This window comes from Parasteatoda tepidariorum, chromosome 4 (genome assembly GCF_982258835.1).
Source record: "Parasteatoda tepidariorum strain Cologne lab strain chromosome 4, Ptep-v5.0, whole genome shotgun sequence".
In the NCBI taxonomy this organism is placed as follows: domain Eukaryota; kingdom Metazoa; phylum Arthropoda; class Arachnida; order Araneae; family Theridiidae; genus Parasteatoda; species Parasteatoda tepidariorum.
The window spans coordinates 56,293,533-56,317,642 of record NC_141758.1 but is presented as its reverse complement, the minus strand read 5'-3'; the positions used below and the strand labels follow the sequence as shown (position 1 = coordinate 56,317,642).

At 30.3% G+C, this 24,110-nt stretch overlaps 2 protein-coding genes across 2 annotated transcripts in view; one reads left to right on the top strand and one right to left on the bottom strand.

Moving 5' to 3' along the window:
* The window catches only part of LOC147810969 (uncharacterized), a 41,978-nt gene extending 22,375 nt beyond the window's left edge, over positions 1-19,603 (top strand). The window contains exons 5-6 of the mRNA XM_087162173.1: positions 16,773-16,887; positions 18,993-19,603. Of these exons, the coding sequence (XP_087018299.1) occupies positions 16,773-16,887; positions 18,993-19,603 (726 nt within the window). The remainder of the gene's footprint in view (positions 1-16,772; positions 16,888-18,992) is intronic.
* Positions 1-24,110, bottom strand: part of LOC107440650 (uncharacterized) — a 189,690-nt gene that overhangs the window by 124,913 nt on the left and 40,667 nt on the right. The gene's annotated exons all lie outside the window — the stretch shown is intronic.

Sequence of the window (24,110 nt, the reverse complement as noted above, 5' to 3'; positions counted from 1 at the left end):
TATATGAAATAATTGATTTACTGGATGGTATTAAAATACTGTATGTTGTCATACCACATTAAATAAACAGCGCCAATATTCTATTAAATTGCACAATAGTTTCATAAACTATTCTAATAAGGCAATTATTAATAATTTTTCAGTTACGTTATTTTAAGAGGCTTAAAGGAAAAAAGTTTAATAATTATCGATATAGCTCTTGCCTGATAAACAAATTCAATTCATATTCAAATAATAAAAGAAAATACTTGTTTCGAATCTTTATTTATGCGACATTTCTGAATGCTAACTTACATAAATATACAGTGGTGGCCAAAAGTGTGGACACTTTTTGAAAGTTTCATGTTTCTCAACTTCGTGTACTTGTAGAATATATTAATTTTCACTTAAATATAAACGTTTATATATCAAATTGAAGGTAATTTAATGTAGAATTTAATAATTAATACAGTATTACAATATCTGCATTACAAAAAAAGTTATGCAATAAATAGTAAGATCTATCTTAGATTTGTATTTTTTTAAAGTGATACTTACACAATCAATACTTAGTAGGATAACCTTTATTTTTTAAGACAGCTTCACAGCGTCTTTTCATCGAGTGAACGAGTGTTTAGAGTTCATCTTTCGTAATCACATGGTGCAAAGAATCAATTATAGCTTCACTTAGTTGTCTTTTATTGGATAGACGTTGTTTTCGTACAAAAATTTTCAAACGTCGCTACAAATTTTCAATTGGATTGAGATCAGGGCTGTTTCCTGGCCATGGTAATATATCTATGCCTTTATTTTGAAAGCATGCTTTGCATACTTTTGCTGTGTGGCATGGAGCTGAATCCTGCTGAAAAATAAATGGTGCGTTGTTGGGGAAGAGATCCCTGATGGAAGGTATCAATTTTGGTTTCAGGACAGTTACGATGTATTTTTTGGCATTCAGGATGCCAAATCAGGCCGAAAAAAATGCTCAAGTGCTACTACCGATAGAAAAATTAAATGGCTATGCCTACAAGATAGAAAAATGTCATCAGATGCCATTAGATGTGAAATGGATGCAGCTGGCATTGCAGTAAGTTCAAAAACAATAAGAAGAAGGTTATCAGGATTTGGACTGCAAGCTAGAATTCCAAGGAAAAAACCATATTTAAATCAAAAGCAACGCAAAAAATGAGTTAAGTCGGTAAAAGAACACATTAAATGGTCAGAAAATCAATGGAAGCAAGTAATCTGGAGTGATGAGAGTAAAATATCGCTCTTTGGAAGTGATGGTAGAAAATACGTGAGACGTAGTATAGGCGAAGCGCTTCATCCTGATTGCATTGAAGCAACTACAAAAAATCCAACAAATGTCAAGATTTTGGCATGTATGTCTGCAGATGGTGTGGGCCGAATTCAAGTGATTGATGGCATCCTGAATGCCAAAAAATACATCGAAACTGCCCTGAAACCAAAATTGATACCTTCAATCAGGGATCTCTTCTCCAACAACGCACCATTTATTTTTCAGCAGGATTCAGCTCCATGCCACACAGCAAAAGTATGCAAAGCATGCTTTCAAAATAAAGGCATAGATATATTACCATGGCCAGGAAACAGCCCTGATCTCAATCCAATTGAAAATTTGTGGCGATGTTTGAAAATTCTTGTACGAAAAAAACATCCATCCAATAAAAGACAACTTATTGAAGCTATAATTGATTCTTGGCACCATGTGGTTACGAAAGATGAACTCCAAACACTCGTTCACTCGATGAAAAGACGCTGTGAAGCTGTCTTATAAGGATTATCCTACTAAGTATTGATTGCGTAAGTATCACTTTAAAAAAATGCAAATCTAAGATACATCTGACTATTTGTTGCATAACCTTTTTTGTAATACAGATATTGTAATACTGTATTTATTATTAAATTCTACATTAAATTACCTTCAATTTGATATATAAACGTTTGCATTTAAGTGAAAATTAATATATTCTACAAGCACACAAAGTTGAAAAACATGAAACTTTCAAAAAGTGTCCACACTTTTGGCCACCACTGTAGATGCGGAAATAAAAGAGGATATATTTTTCAAAGAAGAAAATGCATCAACGAACTACTTTAAAAATTCAATGTCATTTCGTGACTCGTTTCGGCGATTTTCAAATAACATCGAAGGTCGCAAATTTCAGGAAAAAAACTAAAAAAACTTGTATAACTCGAACGACTTTTTTAGAAGAACGACATTCTTTTATTTTGAGTTTTTATTTCAAATCCTTAAATTAATAATTTTTGTTATGAGTGTATTGAAGTTATTATTATTGCTTATGAATAATTTGAAATGCTCATTTAGAAAAGGGTAACCTCTAAATTATTTAAACTAATAAAAGAAAAAGAAACTTTTAAAACTCAAACGACTTTTTCCGAAGAACGAAATTCTTTTATTTTGATTTTGATTTCAAATCCTTAAATTAATAATTTTTGTTATGAGTGTATAGAAGTAATTATTATTGCTTATTAATAATTTAAAATACTCATTTAGAAAAGGGTAACCTCAAAGTTATTTAAAGTAAACGAAAAAAAACTTTTAAAACTCAAACGACTTTTTCTGAAGACCAAAATTCTTTTTTTTTTAATTCCGGATCGCAACGCTCGAGTACGCCGTCTAGCGGGAGCCTGTAAATATCGGACATTAATTTATCACGTTTTCAAAGTTCCATCAAAGTCATTGACTGAATCAGACGCCATTTTTTAGCAGCAAATAAGAAACAAAATTTCCCTAAGGAAAAGGCCGAAGAACTTGAAAAAAATCTCCAGAATATTAGTAAATCTTTCAGGAACAGAACACGCCAAACATTTGAAGAAAAATTCCTCAATAATTTTTTATTTCTATTATCAACAAACTTGCAACTGATGACTTCCGATTTCGGATACTGTTACAGATGTGTGTATTAAGGTAAAATGCATTTCTTCTGTCTTCAATTCATTACGAATTAAAGTGAAGTCAACATTGCTTTCGTCATTCCAGTGAATAAATATGAATTCAGAACATACAGAATTGTAATAGTTATAGCATATTCTTCTTCGTTATAGAATAGTATATATTTCTGTATCCATATAATTCGGAAAACAACAATAAAAAATTATCCAAGTTACTTGAAATAGTGCCATTTGTGCTGATTCTTAATTAATTTAAATCGTTTTCTTGGTAAGTTTTTTTTAATTTTGAAAGAATAAGTTCAACTAGAATTCAGCTATTCTGTTTTTAGCTACATATTCAAATTCATATCAATTATAAAATTTTGCTGTGTAGAATGTTATCTAAAAGTAATGAAGGTATAAACTATGTATCTATTATTTGAGAATAAAGTTTTCAAACAAGGAACTTATCATTTTGGAATTCTCCGGAAATCATAAATCAGGTAAGTGCAATGATTTTTACAATAAAAAATTTGCTTGTAAATATTTTTTTTTCATTTGATGATGGTTCTCTACAGAATGGTTTTTTACGTCTGATTAAGAACTATAAGAATAATAAAAAAAGAAACAATATGAAAGTTTTTATTTCAATGTTAATAATTCTTAAAATCGTTTTTTTTATCCTAAGAATTCTTTATTTTCCGTTTTTTAGTTTATAATTTTTTGATAAAAATTGTTCTCAAAATACTTTTGAAAAATTAAATGGTATAACATTATGTGTTTATGTATACTTCTTGTATATTCCAATGTTTGAAATAATATGATTCAGAAAAGTATGGAATAAAAATTCGGTACTTACGACGTATTAACGCCACCGCCGCTACAGATTTGGCGGTTTTTAAGTGCCGCCAATCTACACTTAAAATTTTTGCGACAGTTCATAAAATAAAACACTTTATTTAAAATCAAAATAGTTAATTGGATTTCGGTGGAAAATGAGCCGATATAGAGTTTAGCATAGATTCAAAACAATCATATCGCCATATGAACTCTGATGAATAAGATTCCAAATGAAATAACATTTCCAAAACGTACGTTTGCCAAGATAAAGTTTTATGTTGTGGGAATTGGTACATTTTCGTTTTTTCGGTAAAATATTTCCCTCCTGAAAAAATAAAATTGCATCTTGTTTTGTTTTTGGCAAATCCCAAAGACGAATATTCGTAGCACTAAAAATGGCGACAAAAAAGAATTGTTTTTTTTTTTTTTGTTTTTGTTTCGTCAGCATTCTTTATTTTACGTTTCTTAGTTTCTAAATAATGATTTTTATTGAAACTTGAAATCTTTTGATAAAAATTGTTGTCAAAAAACTTTGTTTACAAAATTAAATTTCATAAAATTATGAGGCTTATGTATACTTTTTGTTCATTTTAATTTTTGAACTAATATGATTCTTAAAACTATAGAATGTAAAGTTTAAATGGGCCTTTCATGTTATATCATTAAATTTAGTAATACTATTTCTCGGGCATTAGGTTTTAACTCTTATAAGAATATACATATTTTTTTCTGTTAATGTACAAATATTTTTCCGATGTGTTTTGGATATTCCTTCTCTAATAAAAAGAGATACCATTTTGTTTTCGGTTGTACAAGAAAGAAGATCAAGCATTTTTCTTTTTTAAATTTAATAAGCCACATTAAAGAAGGAACGTTGCAATGCTACACGCTACATTAACGACGTCTCCAGAGTAACTGAATGACGGTTCATATGGAAATCGCAGGTAAGCGTCTCATACAACAACGCCCCCTATAGTTCGTTGCGATCGCGAATTTCAAATCCTTAAATTTATAATTTTTGTTTATTAATATGAGTGTATTGAAGTAGTTATCATCGCTTAAAAATAATTTAAAATATTCATTCAGATAAGGATAATTTCAAAGTTATTTAAACTAATATGCGAATTCAAAAATATAAAATATTGGATGCTCAACAACTTCCAAACGTAGAAATGTTATAGGAAAATATTGGGGGGGGGGGGGACCGGAAAGTAATATCGTTTCAGTGCATTTGATATTTGTTATCAAGATTTTATTTTTAATCAATAATGTATTCACTCTTCTGAGCAGCAACTTTTCAATGCCGGATCGAAAATGAATCGAAATGGATCGAAAAAAATAAATTGGTTTTTAAGACTAACGGATATTTAATGCTCCGAAACAACATTACTTTCCGGCCTCCCTATAATATATGTGGTTTGCTTATGTATGGTTACCAGACTCGCTTTGAGATTCGCACTTGAGATTATAAATAACTGTCAAAACTACATCAAACATAATTAATTGTTAAATGACTTAATGGTAATTAATATTAATTTAAAAAACTGGAACAGAATAACTTAGATGTTACTGCATGGGGAAAAAAGTATTATCAAATGTACCAAAATATGTTAATATTTACCGCGTTTTTGGCTCTATGGGAACATTAAATAATTTGGTAATGTTTACCGAAGCGCTTGGTAATGATTTTGGAAAAATTAGCAATAAAATATAGATTTATAATGCGTGGTAAAATTCTGTAAATGTGGTAAAATTTGATCATTGCATCATGATACCTTAGAGCAGTGTTTCCCTAACTTATAACTTTTGTGTACCCTTTCTAAATTTTTTTGTAACGCTGTGTACTACTAGTAAAAAAAAATTTTTTAAAATATGTTTCTTTTTCTTTTTTGGTACAAAAGATAAAAATTATATTTTATAAAAATAATGAAAATAAGTAAAATTTATTAGAAACCTTTACTATAAAAAAATTGGACAAAAGTTAAAAATCACAACTGTCTGTAGACACCACTAATTATTGACTGTTAACTCTGCAAAAAACAGCCAATAGAAAAATACGTAATCGTAAATTTTCATGGCCAGCTTTGTTTTAAATTTTTTTTTTTTAAATTGCTTCTTTTGTTGCAAGATATTTTGCCTAAGAACGCGTACCCCCGATAAACTGTTCCCGTACCCTTGGGGGTACGCGTACCATACTTTGGGAAACACTGCCTTAGATCACTCATTTTTTCAGTTAAATTTACTTTTCAGTATTACTAAATGATTTGTAATTCTATAATTCTGAAAACTAGAATTCAGTTAAGCAGTTACAATATGAACGGAGAAACTACCAAATGAATGGTTTAAATACCGCATATTTTGGTTTTATTTGGAAGTTTTTTACTTAATGATAATTATTCTTTTGGTTTTTATAAAAATTAAATTCGCATTCCCATATACACTACGAAAATATCACAATTACAGGAAAAACTGCATGCATGAGAGTGAGCACTATTTCCTAAGTAAAACACTATACTTTAAATTTTCCATTCCAATTTGCGTACGAAGTAATGAAATAGTAAAGTTTGAAAGTTAGGATTGATAGTATATAGTACGTAGAATGCAGTAAAAAAGATAGAATGTAATAAAATGGAACAAATAGAACATATATAGAATAGAGCCGAACGGTCTGTGTAGGGGGCAGGGAACTGTCCTTGCGTCAGAAAGGTTCTGGGTTCGAATCCCGGGCAAGGCATGGATGTTTCTTTCTCTCTATCAGTGTTCTATTTCCTTTTTCCTTTGTGTGTGAATATGACCCGCCCTATTAACGGGTTGTGGTAGCGTAACGTGGGAGACGCTGCTCCACCGCCGTGGCTTCGCCACAGGTGCCCACTGGGTAACGAAAAGAGAGTTAGCCGCTTTGGCACTTTCTGTGGCCAATGGACAATAGTTCCAAGTGCCCGCCACTAAAATATATATATATAGAATAGAATAGATATTTTATTTTATAATTTATAACCGTCGTTGAACAGCCGACCCAATTCTTTGGATTTATAGCTACTAATGTTCCTTAATTTTCCTTGTTTGTAATTTACGACTACTGATGTTCAACTCTATAGCACTAAAATTTAGAACTGAATCCAGAAGACAAGGGAACTCCTGGATCAAGTACTGGGAGAAATTTGCCTTCGTGGAGGAAGATTTTTCGATGGAACTAACCCGTATTTACGTTACATGGAGTCGAAAACCTCCCACGGTTAGCCTGACGGCAAGGGGATTCTAATCCATGATAGTTCTACCACTGAGGATATTTTATGTCAGACCTTTTGCTGGTGCAAGCCGGATTTCGGAATTCGCATCGACCTGCCATCGCTGGGATTCGAATCCGGTTCCCTTCACAGGAAGACGAACTCTCTATCCCTTCAGCCACCACGACTCAGATTAGAATAGTAGAATAGATAGTAAAGATAGAATATAATAGAATAAATAGAATAGAATAAATATAATATAATATAATAGAATAAATATAATAGAATATAATAGAATAAATATAATAAAAAAGTACAAAATCGAATAGAATAGAAGGACGAAATCAACCGCTGTATTAAGCCATTTACCTAGCCATCTCCATCAGTTAATAAAATATAATAATTTTTGCACGACTGACTCTATTTCCTTTGTAATCTGTCCAGTACACAGCGAAAAATTCCACATCAAATTACTGTAAAAAGTACTGACACCCGAAGTGCAGCATCCGTAAAATCCATTTTTGTTTTAAACTTTTGTATCATAATTTTTTAAAGTAATGTTTATTAACAGTTATTCAGTGCTTTTGCAATAAAAACTACTTTAAAAATTACGGTAAATCAGATTTTGTTCCGAAAAATATTGTAAAATTACAATAAAAAAATATTGGCACCATGTGTGCCGATACTTTTTGCCATTTGATCCCAAACCTTTTACAGCGTAGGCAATTATCTTATTTTTACAGTTAGAAAATATTATTTTATTCAGTTAAGCAAACAGTTTACTCATTTAAATTTAAAACGATCTTTTTGTGATGCTCGTACATTAAACGTTGACCATCCTCACCTTATATATCATATTTAATTTTAAACTAGCGTAAGAAAAAAAAAACATTTGAGATATCTTATTAAAAAAATGAATTAAAATCATATCATTTGATGGTTAACAGCAATCCTTATAAGAACATCAAAAATAACTTATAAAAAGTTCAAGACCATCCTATTCGATTGAAAACCGATCAAGTTTACCTCAACCTTTAAATTAAAATCGGCAACGTAATAAATAACATAAAAGACTATTTATAAAATTCTGCCACACATTAATTGTTCTAATCGAGCAAAAGAAATAATTAGAGGAGTTTCGCCCTCGCGGTTATGAGCAAGAAAAACCATTACGAAACTGGATCCAAAGCCTCACACATTTCAGATCTAGATCAACTATATCCTTGAAAAAGAATAAAAGAAATAGAATGCTCGCCCCACCCTTTCTCCGTACTCTATTCCACCCACGACTTCAAGGATAGTTCCAAGGTAAAATTGGTATATCCCTGTGGTGCGTACCATTAATCAACACCCCTTTTTGTTCGATAGTAGAAGTATCTTGAGCAATTAAGATGATTATCTTTATTGTCGAATGTGTTATGTTTTATAATAGAACAATTTTAAATTTGAATGCAGAAAAAAAAACTTGATTGTAAGTGAAAAACACGTAAATAATTAGTGTTTCAAGAATTAAAGAGTGAATCAAATTTAAGAACAATTTTAAATTTGAATGCAGAAAAAAACATGATTGTGAGTGAAAAATACGTGAATAATTAGTGTTACAAGAATTAAAGAGTGAAACAAATTTAAGAACAATTTTAAATTTGAATGCAGAAAAAAACATGATTGTCAGTGAAAAATGCGTAAATAATTAGTGTTACAAGAATTAAAGTGTAAAAAAATTTAAATTTCAATGCAGAAAAAAATACATGATTGTAAGTGAAAAATGCGTAAATAATTAGTGTTACAAGAATTAAAGAGTGAAACAAATTTAAGAACAATTTTAAATTTGAATGCAGAAAAAAATACATGATTGTAAGTGAAAAATGCGTAAATAATTAGTGTTACAAGAATTAAAGAGTGACACAAATTTAAGAACAATTTTAAATTTGAATGCAGAAAGAAAACATGATTGTGAGTGAAAAATACGTAAACAATTAGTGTCACAAGAATTAAAGAGAGACAAATTTAAGGACAATTTTAAATTTGAATGCAGAAAGAAAACATGATTGTGAGTGAAAAATACGTAAATAATTAGTGTCACAAGAATTAAAGAGAAACAAATTTAAGGACAATTTTAAATTTGAATGCAGAAAGAAAACATGATTGTGAGTGAAAAATACGTAAATAATTAGAGTCACAAGAATTAAAGAGAAACAAATTTAAGGACAATTTTAAATTTGAATGCAGAAAGAAAACATGATTGTGAGTGAAAAATACGTAAATAATTAGTGTCACAAGAATTAAAGAGAAACAAATTTAAGGACAATTTTAAATTTGAATGCAGAAAGAAAACATGATTGTGAATGAAAAATACGTAAATAATTAGTGTCACAAGAATTAAAGAGAAACAAATTTAAGAACAATTTTAAATTTGAATGCAGAAAAAAACATGATTGTGAGTGAAAAATACGTAAATAATTAGTGTCACAAGAATTAAAGAGAAACAAATTTAAGGACAATTTTAAATTTGAATGCAGAAAGAAAACATGATTGTAAGTGAAAAATACGTAAATAATAAGTGTTACAAAAATTATTGAACGAAACAAATTTAAAGTGCAGTCGAAAAGTGTTAAAAGTTTCAAATGGTAAGGGGAGGGATGTGCGTATAATGATTACTCGAGAAAAAAAGTCAACTTTAAATTGGAACTTTTTTCTACACAGATAGTCGTTTAATACTGAAAACATAATTTATGTCTACGATGTTTGACTCTTAATGTGAGAGTAAAATTATACAAAACGTTAAGTAACTGCGATTAGTATATTGAGTTAAAGTTAACAAAGCACTTGTCTCCCACAAAGAAGTTTATTTTAGCTGATTGTGTTTCACACACGGAAAAAATCCATATTTAGAATAATTTAGTTAAATAACCATAAATAAAAATTGCTTTCTAAAAGTTGCTTTAATTTGCAAGTGTGCTTTTAAAAATACTTAGCCATAAAAATATTCCATGCATTATGTTTGAAAGTAGAGAATAATTTTTATTTTGTCCTCGCAATCAATTGATTGGCAAATCCTTGAAAGCCATATGTCGGTAGAGTATAGGGCGCAAAATTAAAAATGGCACACCATGAATAACTCTTGATCTAATGATTGGATTATTTTGACGTACCAGATGGTTCAAAGGGCCTAACCTTAAATATGCTAACTAATTAAAATAGATGATGTTTTAAGTTCCGAAATTACCTACAGAAGAATGCTTTCTTTGAATAAACATATCTTGTTTTGACAGATTCGAATTCGTGACCCTCAAACCGGGGATTGGGGTAGCCGCCATCTGGAAAATATGATCCTAATAGTTTGATCAGGTGAGCTGTCGAGATTTTAAAATTTTAAATGCTAATTTTACTTTTGGGGTATTTCACTATAGCTTAATTTTTTAACCAAAACGGAATCATTTGCATACAGTTCTGAAATTTGTTTATCCAAAGTTATCCAAGATATACCGAAGTTATCTAATCCAAATAATACTTTTTAAAAAAAAAATTATTTATCTTATTTAATAATAGTCAGAAAAATTTTGAATCGTAAAGTACGCAATTTTTAATAATCTAATCTGCAAAATTCAAAAAAATGGTGTACATAAAATTTGATTTCTCAAATCAAAATTATTTCTATCATTATTAAATGAAGCATTTAAAAAAAAAATGCTAAAAAAATTTTTTTGCGTGGAATTTTCCTTGAATAAGCGAATTTTATAATTATGTAATTTTTTTTTTGATTTGCTTAAAAAGTTCTTAAGAAATAGTGAAATGCTAAAAAAATAAAGTTAATATTAAGGGGTCTTAACATTCGCCCGCTCTTCTGATCAAACTATTTGCGCCATATTTTTCAGTTACGGTCCCCCCACATTATCTTAAAAATCGCCTGTGCTTATTAATTAGCATATTTGAGGTTGGGTTCTTCAACCTTAAGATTGGGTCCTAGAGCGTGAAAATCTGATCATTAGATCTAGAGTTATTCAGAGTGTTCCATTTTTAATTTTGCGTACTGAATCATATCCGTACAACAAAAGGAAGCCTAACTCATCTTTACACCTTCATATCATATTTTCAACATTTTTAGGTTTATTATTATAATTACTTATATAATTACATACTTTACCACTGACTCACTAATTCACTGTACTTATATTTAATTAATAGGCTAATTCTTTCCCGATTCACTATAGAGCTGATTCGTTATTTCACTCGTTCTTTTCTTTCTTTATTCATTCGCCATATCAAGAATTATCCACAGTCACGGTTAACAGTCACGCAATTTATTAATAATTTGCTTTCAAATTTAAAAACGAATAATCTTAAAAAGAAACCACACGTAAATACAATAAATAAATAATAAAGCGGAATTCACACAAAATAAGGAATGACTTTCGTTATTAAAATGATGTTTGCTACTAAGAAAATGTCGTTAGCGTTTGAATAATTTTTTTCAACAAACAAAATTAGTTTTCCTCAAACTAAATTATAGGTTTATAAACATATAAACTAATGTTTTAATTAAAATAAATAACCAGACAGTTTTAAAATGTTAAGTAATGTAAGTGAAAATTCGTTCGCAAAATAGTTCAAATATACCTCCTTTAACAGCAAAAAAGTTTTAAAAGCTTCGACTAAAGATACATTTTAATCAATTTAAACAATGAATTTTTAATTTTTATTCATTTTGAAGGAAGCTAATAAGCTTATGAAAAAGGCTTTTCAAATCAAGTAATTTTTTTATTTCACTAACACAATCCGTTAATTTAAATTACTTTTAAGCGAAAGCGAGCTTGATTACAATAGGCATTAGTTAAAACGGTGAATTTTTTTTGCAACTAAATGTATTTTTCGATCTTAAAAGATAAAAAAGTTCGACATTCAAAACGCATCAAACGATAATTACCTTTTCAGAAAACTAAGTTCACACTCAACTCTTTCTAGGAAGGCCGCCTTCTTGTTTCCATAGTTACTGCAGAACAAAATTTCGACGACCTCAATTGAAAGAAATGGCGAAGCTCTCTCTCTGTAAGCTGTTTATTACCTAACTAGGGGTATAATTCCGCTCGTTTAGACCAATTTTGAAGAATTGGATTGAGCTATAAGGGAACTTTTCTGGGAACAATAAAAACAGATGGATTTCAGTGAAAAGAGAAAGTAGGTGGCAACGCAATTTATTCCACAAGAAGAATCGAATTTCACGTAAAGTGTTTCACGTAGTAAACAAAGACATTTATTTTATTTTTAATGAAATTTTATTTTTAGATAGCGTTAGCTAAGTATATTTGACTAAGTAATAACAAAAGTCAGGAAAAATTGGAGAATAATAGGTTTTTCAAGTTTTTTCTTTCTCACCTTAATTTTACATTTTTCGTTGGCAACTTTATGTTTTATATTTTAAATCAGCTTTGTTTTTCTCATTCACGTCTGGAAAGTTATGAAAATTGGCGTCTATTTTTGAGCACTTGAAACATATCGACTTTTATTTCCAATTTATATATTTTTCAATGAAATGAAGTTTTTAAACAAGTAATAGCATTTTGTTTTTCCTTCAAACACTATTTTGGAATTAATTTGCTGGTGAATTAGTGAAACGAATTAGTGTAGAGTAGATAAATAAAAAATAAACTCATACAAATAAAACAAATACAATATAATATAATACATTTCATACAAATTATATGTATTTATATCAATATATTTCATAAAATACATTTTCTTACAAATTTATCTTTGAGAATTAAAACGTAATTCAATTGAATATATAGCTGAACGTCAATAAATTCATAAAATCACGCTTTTTTCTAAAATTAGTTTAAATTAAGGGGCATCATATAATTGCTTTTGTTCCAAAGCGTACAAGCTTTTACACTTAAAATTTGAAAATAAAAAATTTGAAAATTTAAATATTTGGTTCAATATTCATTGGTAAAAAAAGGCTGACTAAAGAAAAAGTAAGGCCAAACATCGCCAATAATTTGGGTACATCTATCTCAACTCGTTTTGTTAACGAGAGTTGTTAATTGTCATAGCTTTTATAACTAAAAACAATTTAATTTTTGAAAATATATTCATGATTTTGAAGCTTTAAATGTTGTGTGTAAATAAAGATTTTAGGTATCATAAATTAAAGGGCTCCAAGCACAGACCTAGTAGTTTGTCTTTATGTAATCAGATACTACCTCATAATAAAATCGAGATTAAAAAAAATGTCAGCAAACGTATCAACGATTAATAAATGTTGAACATTTTGGAATTTTAAATTTTTTTACTTGAATAAAAAGTTCTCTATTTGGATAATAAATTATTAAGCAACGATTGGTTTGTAAACTATATTAAATTCAACAATTAATGATAAATTATTTTTTATACATAAATAAATGCAGAATTTACTCTTTCTGTAACGTGTATAAATTTATAATACCATGAGTATATATTTAAATAACTTGCAATTTAATTGGTATTAAATAACGGAGTCCATGTGGGATTTGAAGCTAGGTTAAAAATAATACTTTTAAGTAAAAAACTACCACAATTTAATTTTTTTCTCCGTGTACATTCTCTGAAAAATGTATTTGAAGTTAAACCATTATACGGTTCAAATTTGCGGTAATAAGAAGTTCATTAAGAGTGGAAAAATGAAGTTCAACTGAACTAAGTACAAGTACAAGTTGAATAATAGAATCGGGTGTAGAAGAACTATAATAGGGTTCAACTTAGTATTTTACTAACCCTTTAAAAGACCTTGGGAAGTATTCTTCCCAGAACTTCAACAATTTTTAAATGTAGACGGGAAGCTATTTTCCCATTATTTGGGCTGCTATCTGTTGATAACTTTAGAAAATGCTGAAAAACAACGATGAATAGTATTGTTTACAAAAATATGGGTAACAGTAAATGTTGGCATTGGGGGAACAGAACGGAAACCGACGCTAGGAAATTTTATTCTCTTGTGTCTTACACGTCCGTTCTTTTCATCATTTCTCATTGAGTTTAAATGTAGTTATAAATTTATATTTTCCGTTGTTCACATAATTTATAAATTAGGTTATTTATAAGCAAAGCATTTCAACTTATGATTAATTCTTCCTAGTAGGTAAATTTAGAAAATCTTACATATTTTTCTACTAAAACATATATTCTTAAGAATTAAATTAGTTTTAGATAATGAATATAAATACTGATAACAAGATAAATGAATTTCAACTTGTAAATCAATTTCAATTGCAAAAAGATTTTAACATAACATTACTAGAAAAAACAGGTCACTATAATGGATGAAGGTTCCGCCAAATTTGAGAGACATTATGGTTTCATCATTTTAATTAGTGTAATTTTTACATAAATCTTAAAATAAAATTAGAATGTAGAATTTTTACATTACTAGAAAAATAGAGCACTATAAAGGATTGAGATTGCAGCAAATTTGAACGATATTTATGGTAAATAACTTCGAACACTACAGTCCCTGGCCAAATTATTAGACGCACTAAAAGATTCTATAAAATCTTAATTATCAGGTGATACTATACAGCTTTACGCGACTGAAACCGGTTTGTACTTTTTTACGTTTGCGTAAAAATTGGTGAAATTAGACGATATATAATATAAATTCGACAAGTGAATAAATTAGACAATATATTATATAAATATCGAATATTTATTATATCAGGTATTATATTAGTATATTATAATAATTAGACCAAATTATAAGATGCGCTGTAGTGTTTTAATAATTGCATGTTTTGCATGAGTTTATATGCATTACTCTTATATTTAAACATGAACGTAATGAGTTTTTGTAGATGAGATTTTTTACTTACTTCCCATTTGTATTTATTTTTAGCGCATTGCATTACAATGTTAACCAATTGATGCACGAACATAAACAAATGTAAACCGGTTTCAGCCACGTAAAAACATTAAAATTGTAGAGTATCACCTGATAATTAAGATTTTACATAGAATCTTACAGTGCGTCTAATAATTTGGCCAGGGACTGTATCATTTTATCATATATTTTAAAATAAATTGGAATATGGAATTTTTTCATTAGAAAAACATAGCTTAATAAAAGATTAAGTTCGCATTAATTTTCAACGGCTTAATAATTTTAAATGCTATAATTTTAACATACATCTTAAAGAAAATATGATTGTGGAATTGTTTCATTACTATAAAAACAGTGCACTATAAAAGATTAAGCTTGCACCTAATTTGAACGAGATTACGGTTTAATAATTTTAAACAGTGTAATTTTAACTATTATCTTAAAGAAAATACGACTGTGGAATTGTTTCATTACTAAAAAAGAAGGACACTATAAAAGATTAAGCTTGCACCTAATTTGAACGAGATTATGATTTAATAATTACAAACAGTGTAATTTTAACATATATCTTTAAAAAAATACGATTGTGGAATTGTTCCATTACTAAAAAAGAAGGGCACTGTAAAAGATTAAGCTTGCACCTAATTTGAACGAGATTATGATTTAATAATTACAAACAGTGTAATTTTAACATATATCTTAAAGAAAATACGACTGTGGAATTGTTTCATTACTAAAAAAGAAGGACACTATAAAAGATTAAGCTTGCACCTAATTTGAACGAGATTATGATTTAATAACTACAAACAGTGTAATTTTAACATATATCTTAAAGAAAATACGACTGTGGAATTGTTTCATTACTAAAAAAGAAGGCCACTGTAAAAGATTAAGCTTGCACCTAATTTGAACGAGATTATGATTTAATAACTACAAACAGTGTAATTTTAACATATATCTTAAAGAAAATACGACTGTGGAATTGTTTCATTACTAAAAAAGAAGGCCACTGTAAAAGATTAAGCTTGCACCTAATTTGAACGAGATTATGATTTAATAACTACAAACAATGTAATTTTAACATATATCTTAAAGAAAATACGACTGTGGAATTGTTTCATTACTAAAAAAGAAGGGCACTATAAAAGAATAAGCTTGCACCTAATTTGAACGAGATTATGATTTAATAATTACAAACAGTGTAATTTTAACATATATCTTAAAGAAAATACGACTGTGGAATTGTTTCATTACTAAAAAAGAAGGGCACTATAAAAGATTAAGCTTGCACCTAATTTGAACGAGATTATGATTTAATAACTACAAACAGTGTAATTTTAACATATATCTTAAAGAAAATACGACTGTGGAATTGTTTCATTACTAAAAAAGAAGGCCACTGTAAAAGATTAAGCTTGCACCTAATTTGAACGAGAGTATGATTTAATAATTACAAACAATGTAATTTTAACATATATCTTAAAGAAAATACGACTGTGGAATTGTTTCATTACTAAAAAAGAAGGGCACTGTAAAAGATTAAGCTTGCACCTAATTTGAACGAGATTATGATTTAATAATTACAAACAATGTAATTTTAACATATATCTGAAAGAAATTGCGAAATTTTCACTATGTTTCAAATAATCAATGTCTTGAAAGTAAAATCATTACCTTCTTTTCACACATTTAATGCAAACACATTGAATACACAGCCTTTCATAATGGTCCCGAGTCATCAGAAAAAGATGGAAATGCTGTTCACATATCCGATGCAATTAGTTTCGTTAATTCGCGGATTCGTTTTCACAGGGAATGCAATTAGCCGTCGTTCGAGAACTGTCTGTTCGAATAAAACAACTAAATGAACCCAGTAATGACTTCAGGGATATTTCGACTGTCAACACCCGAAATCTAATTTAAAGTCTATCTAATTAGAGGGTCTACTTATTTCTTTTAAGGGGAGAATGAGTTCCAATGGTGAATATAGCCTCATGAGAGGTTTTCAATCGAATTTAGATGTATATATTGGAAGATATTCTTTTTCTCCTTTAAGCATCGATTTAAACCACAGATGTGAGTTGTTTATGGCATGAAATTTACTACCATCTTCAGCTATTGTTGGTGAATGTGCATGATGTTTCGGAACCTTTCCATGGTACTTAATAAACTTAAAATGGCTTTAATAAGTTCTATTTTCTCCTTAAACGTCGATTTACACCACAGATGCTTTTGTGTTGTATATGGCATGGAATTGATAAATATCTTCAGCTATTGTCGGTGAATATACATGATGTTTAAAAACCTTTGCATGGTACTTACTAAACTTAAAATGGCTTGAATTAGTTCTGCTTTATTTTTTCCGTTAAACAACCCATTCGTACGGCTCATTTCTAATGAAAAAACAGTTTTCCTCCTGGTTATCCGATGAGAAAGTAATTCATTGAGAAGAAACATTTTTACAATATTACCCAAATTGAAAATACTCGGTCAGTTAAATCGATATGAGAGAAATTAACCTACATTTGCGTTACAAGAACAGGAAACGACAAAAAACTCACACCTAAAGCTCAATGGTAACGGAAATTTCACTTATGATTTCACTGTGGTCAGTATAAGCAGAAAGCGGCAGAAAAATAAATATTAGGTTGTTAAAAAGTTCTGTAACACCCCTTGCAGCATTCCTTGCTGAAAGATCTCGTTTATAGCAATAACGAATGAAAACTCGAAGTTTAGTTTTATCCAAATTAACTTAGAGCTTATTCATGAAAGTTTAAACTAGGAACACCACAAAACAACAACATAAAATGAAAATTCATGAAACTTCAAAATTTCCGCAAGTGTTGCAGAACTTTTCTAACAACCTAATTTAGAACAAATTAAGTATACCTGAACACGCGCGAACAAAATTACAAAATAACGCCATTTTATAATAAATAAATAAGATCTTATCATACCAGACGGAAAGTAAAGAAAAGTAATATTTTTCACAAGGAAAATCTAAGGATTTGAACGCATGTAACAATCACTAGCAATTGTATACATAAGCATTTAGTGATATAGTCTCAGTGGCGTAGCTACCAAGGGGCTAGGCGGGGCAGTGCCCCGGGGCCCTCAAGCTCAGGGGGCCCTCGAATCCTCACCAGAAATCTCGATCGAACTGAACTTTTGGAAATTTTCAAAATATTCCCATTTTCAAAATAAATATGACAGGTTGCAACCCCACTTTAATCATGACAACTCAGTTGAGAGAAATTCAAAAGTTATGCCTAGGGAATTTCCCTAAATTCTTTCTGTAGGTTGGCAGTGTTGTCAATTTGGCGGATATGATGTGTGCGTTTTATTATTCATCGATGTGCGTTTTATTGTGAATTCGAGTTAAGATTTTTTTTTCGAGAACGGTTAAAAAATTAATGCTGTATCAGGAGTAAGTAAGCTAATGTCAGTAAACTTTGTACTGTTCAATATAGTGGTTCAATTTTATTTGATTTTACCACACATCATGTCCGTTAAGTCAATAAATCGTATCAAATCTATAGATTTCGGCTACAGCTCATTGTATAACGCGAAATATAGTGAAAAAATGCAAGTCACCTGCAGTAGGTACATTAATTCAGGTCCGCGGGCAGGAGATCGTTCATGGTCTCTGTAATGCCTTTCCTTTCCAATAAATAAGCAGACCAGATTTTTAAAACAATAAAACTTAACTTTATTTAAAAACAAAAGAAATAGGCATTGTTTTCCAGTAAGAGCTTCCAGCTCTTAGAATACCAAGGGAGACCCTCTCCTGATTATATGAAACATACATCTACCTTTCTCTCTCTCACATCTCTCCGACGGGATGACAAAATGCACTAAGTGCGCCTTAAAAGGTCGCCAAACAGTTGCCAACCATTACAGTCTCCACCGTTAAATGTGGTAACACTAACGGTGATAATTTTTTCCAGGGATTCCCCAACGACACTTAATTGTAGCGTATCATTGTGTTTCTTTTTCCTTTTATTTTACTTTCAACGTCGTCAGTGAACAGTGACTACCTACCTACTCGAGCACAATCTAATATTGTATTGTTTAAATAAATTAGAAAACTAAAATTATGGATAAAAAGAAACCCAGTGGTGCATTTAAACGCAAACAACGCCAAGAAAGAGAAGATAGTAAACAAAAATTGCCCAAAATAGGCAAGTTTTTTAGTCAGCCTTCTGCAAGTACAATTGGCCAAAATATTTCTATTGATAGTGACTCAAATAACGTGGTAACTGCAGTGTTGGTTGAGAAGCCTACTGAAGAAGATTCGACAATTATTGCAGTTGGAGATACCTCCGCCGCCGATCATGTGAACGTGGATGATGTTTGCATGACACACATAAGAGCGGAGGGTTTGGAGGAACCACAGACCTCTACATTTTTCGAAAATGTGTACGACAAATCTTCTTGTGACTTGGGAAACATCACAAACAAGATATTAAGTGATAACGAAAAATGTCAAATTCTTGATATGAGACCTTTACAGCCTTCAGGACCTTTTCCAACAGACGCCAACCAGAACAATAGGTGTTTTTCAAAATCGTACTACGTTTCGTGTTCTAAATATGGGCCAGTTAATCGTTTTTGGTTGTGTTATTCCAAAATACCAGACGCTGCCTATTGTCAACCCTGCTGGTTATTTGCTTCACAAAGGAATAATATGTGGTGTACGGGAATTCGAGATTGGAAGCATTTATCAGAAAGAATTAAACAACACAGTTGTTCGAGTGGCCATTCGGAAGCATGTGCTGTGTATGAATTTTGAAAAAAAAAAAAAAAAAAAAAAAAAACGATACTAATACTATCGACAAGGAACTTGAAAATGAAATTCGCAACGAAGCATCATTTTGGAAAATGGTTCTTCAAAGGTTATTCGATATCATACTTACCCTAGCAAAAAGTTCTTTGGCTTTGAGAAGACATCAGGAAGACTTAAGTCAGAAATGATACCACGGAAATTTTCTGTCCTTTTTAGAGCTTGTCGCCCGATATGATCACATTTTGCGGCAAGTTTTGGATATACCCAAAGGTAATAATAATTATTTCTAAGTTTTTTTTTATCGTTTTACTTTGTTTATAATTATTAACTGTTTAGTATCAGGACTTTTTTGAAATTGTCCTTTTTTATGTTTTTAAGATCTACAAGATATCTGAGTGCAACAATTCAAAATAAAATGATTGAGAGCTTGGGGACCAAACTCGAAACCCATCTACTAGAACAAATTAGAGCGTCACCGTTTTTGCAATCATAATGAATACGACACAGGACATATCGAAGGTAGATCAGCTGAGCATTGTTGTGAGGTATGCAGTAATAACCAGATCGGAAAATGGACAGCCAATTGATATAGAAGTAAAAGAAATGTTTCTAGGCTTTTATGCAGCCATCAAACATGGCGCAGTAGATTTAGTCAACCAAGTGACAACATCGACAAAAATATTGATTTAAAAAAATGTGTGGGGCAAGGCTATGATGGAGCCAGTGTGATGAGTGGTGTGCATAATGGTGTACAAAAACATATTAAGGATATCCAGCCTAACGCAGAGTACGTACATTGTGCCACTCATAATTTAAATTTTGTGATAAATGATGCCGTTAGCAGTTGTGTGGAAATACAGATTTTTTTCGCAACGTTGAAAGATTTGTATAACTTTTTCGGAAACAGCATCAAACGTTGGAATCTACTGTCAAAATTCACTGGCGAATCGGACACCACTCTAAAAAAACTAAATCCGACTAGATGGTCCAGTAGGGTCAATACGATTTCTGCAATAAAACTTCGTTATTTTGATATTATCAAAGCATTATCAGAAATAGATCTAAAGAGTCCTAATAAAGATGAGCGTAGTGAAGCAGAGAGTAGTAAAGCAAAAATGCTAAATTTCGAGTTCGTGTTGCTTTGCGAATTCATGCACAGTGTATTGAACGACATCAGTTATGCATCCAAAACTTTACAAAAATGCGACATCAATTTGGGCGAGGCGAGTAAAGTTTTAGCAGAGACCAAAGCAAAGTTGCAAATTTATAGAAATGATTTCGAATTATTCAAGTGCAAAGCCAGTGAAACTGCGAGAAAATATGGTATTGATACCCATTTTCAAGAAAAAAGGCAAAGAAAAGTTAAAAAACATTTTGATGAATTAGCTGCTGATCACCGATTTCCAAACCGAGAAAAAATATTTAAAATTGAGATTTTAAATAATGTACTAGACACAGTAATATCTCAATTAGATACACGTTTTATTGGTATGAGTGCAGTCTGTCATATATTCGATTTTCTAACACTAACATTTTTATTACATATTGATGAAGCAACTTTATTACATAAGTGTGACGAATTCCAAAGAAAATATTCAGATATAATAGGCCCTAGTTTTTCACTTCAATTTATTAATATTTACCACCTAGTTTTACCTGAACTAACTCAAGCATGGACTGTTCACCAATTATGTAAGGAAATAATGAGCAAATATGGAGTGCTGGAATGCGACCTAACGGAAGTATTTACAGCAATGTTATTATTCTTTACAATTCCTGTCACTTCTGCAGCAGCTGAAAGGTCATTTAGCAAATTAAAAATAATTAAAAATTATTTAAGAAATAATATGGGCCAAACTCGACTCCAACATTTATCGCTAATAGCAATTGAAAACAAAACCGCATCAAGCCTGGATTTAAACGAAGTCATTGATACTTTTGCGAAGACTAAAGCTAGGAAATTTTTTTTAAATATAATTGTTATTTAGTCAGTTGGTAGGCCCGACCTTTATATAATAAACCCTTGAATATTCTCTATTTCGTTTTATTAGCCAAACCTACACCAAGTATTAATTGTAATTTATGTTGTTACTGTTTAATATTTTTATTACCTGCCCTGCAGTGCACAAAAAAGAGCTTAAGTAACTTAGCATTTTTAAAGTATTTGGAAAAATTTCATATTTTTATTTGATAAAACCTAATCAGTTTACATAGCAGTGGGGCCCTATTTTTTAATTTGCCCCAGGGCCCTTAGCTACCTAGCTACGCCACTGTATAGTCTGTTAAAAAAGATATATCATAACTTACGGGTTTAAATTTGAAATAACTATCTATATTTAAGATCAAAAAAGAAATAAGAGTTCATTAATAACTAAATTCTAAAAAAAAAATTTAAAATTCAAGATTCTTTTTTTATTTGATCTAGTAAAAAAAATTTTAATTTTCCAGATAGAATAAGTTTTCTATTCATAATACAGATATTTTTTCTTGACGAAAAGTCTTTATTTTATAAAATTGTTTCATTACATTATTTATCTAAGAAAAATTTTCACATTAATGATTCAATATATCAACTTTCTGGAATGATTATGATTCAAAATTTATAAACTCTAATTTAATTATCTTTCCATTTCCAAATATTACTGATAGTAGTAAACTTGAACTAATTTCATTTATATCCCTATATTGTAACTTATTTGAATCAAAAATATATATTTTCAGCATGTAATTCTGAAAGTTATATGTTTATAAAATTAACATGTAAACTAACTAAGAAATGATACACAAATCATAAATTTTTCGGTCAATAATTCTTTCAGCACATTTGTTTTGTACTTGGCACATTCGCTCAAAAATGTATTCCTGTTTTATTTTTGTTTTGTTAAATAATGCATGTTAACTATTAACTTCTCTTTTATCTATTATTTAACGTGTGAAAACAAACTCTTTACTAAGAAATCTTCTTCATGGTTTAAAGTTCCCGGATTCGACCTTTGTCATGACAAAAAAAAAGTTATTCTACACCTGACAGGAAATGGCTGAAAACACCGGTGGCAATGAAAAAAAAAGAAGTTAACTCGGAAAGAAGAAAAACAGTAAAAAAATAGTGAACAACAACCGTTGCGTTTCGGCTTAGAAAAGGCTCTCAAAGAATAATTTAAAAAGAAAAAAAAATCGTTTGCAAAACTCACAAAACCGTGACCGTGATAGGTAATCAACGCGAGCAAAAGATTATCATCCAGTCACTAATGTATTAAGGAAAAAAGTCGTCTGAAGAAAAAAGGATAAATAACTTTACGAGAAGTCAGACTTAAAAGAAAGATATATTTTAGTACTCCTGACCTTGAGTGATACAACAATAGGTTTTTGTTTTGTTTTTCTTTGGAGGGAATGTAAACTAAAGGCGTTATTATGGCAGAAAAGAAATTTTAACAGTCTATACTTTTATATGTATGTAAAAGTTTTAAATTCGGTTTGAACTGAAAATAATTCGATTCAGGATAATTAAATTTTCTGTATCAATTCTTTTTAAGTTAAATATAAGAAAAAGATTTATATCGTTTTATTCTTATTTTCTTTAGGTGGCATCAGTTTAAAACAGTCGCATTGTATTTGAAAGCGCAATTTATAGAAAGCAAGCAAAACTAGAGTTAATATATTATGGCGAAAGATTCGCAAATGTATAGCTTACGGGTACATTTTATACGGCACTTAACCCCTTGGGGACGGGTGATTCATAAAAGCATTCGTACAAAATCAGAATCAGGATGTAAATAAATAAAAAACGGTAGCTTAAATGTAAACGTTGCTAATTTAACAGACTTACTTTGCTTTTACTTTAATTATTGTTAATTTAATCATATACACCAAAGAGCCACAACATTATGACCACCCTGCTAATAACATGTAGGACCACCTTTAGCCCTAAAAACAGCTAGCACCCGCCGTGGCATTGATTCCACAAGGTGCTGATAGATAGAGGTATCTGGTACCAAGTGCTCACCAACTGGTCCTGCAATTCCCTCACATTGCGAGGGGGTAGCGTGGCAGCACGAATTTGGTTTTCCAAGTAGGACCACAAATGCTCTATTGGATTAAGGTCAGGTGAATTTGGGGGCCAAGTCACTTGAAAGTCACTGGAATGTTCCATAGAATCCATGACGATTCGACCCTTATGACATGGTGCATTATCCTGTTGGTAAACACCATCCCCCGCAGGAAAAACTGTTTCCATGAATGGGTGAACCTGGTCTGCAACTATGTTCAAGTAGCTTACAGACGTCAGGGATTCTTCTATGAGGACTATGGGTCCTAATGTGCACCATGAAAACATTGTTCCTGGGCGAGAAACCATGAAAACCTGGGCGAGCCTATTGTTACAGATGGAGGGTGGTCATAATGTAATGGCTCTTCGTTGTATATAATCAATGTTAGTTCAAAGTATAACTAAATAATTTTATTTTGAAGTAAAGTAATGGTGAATTAAATAAATCAAACAATTATAACCCCGCCC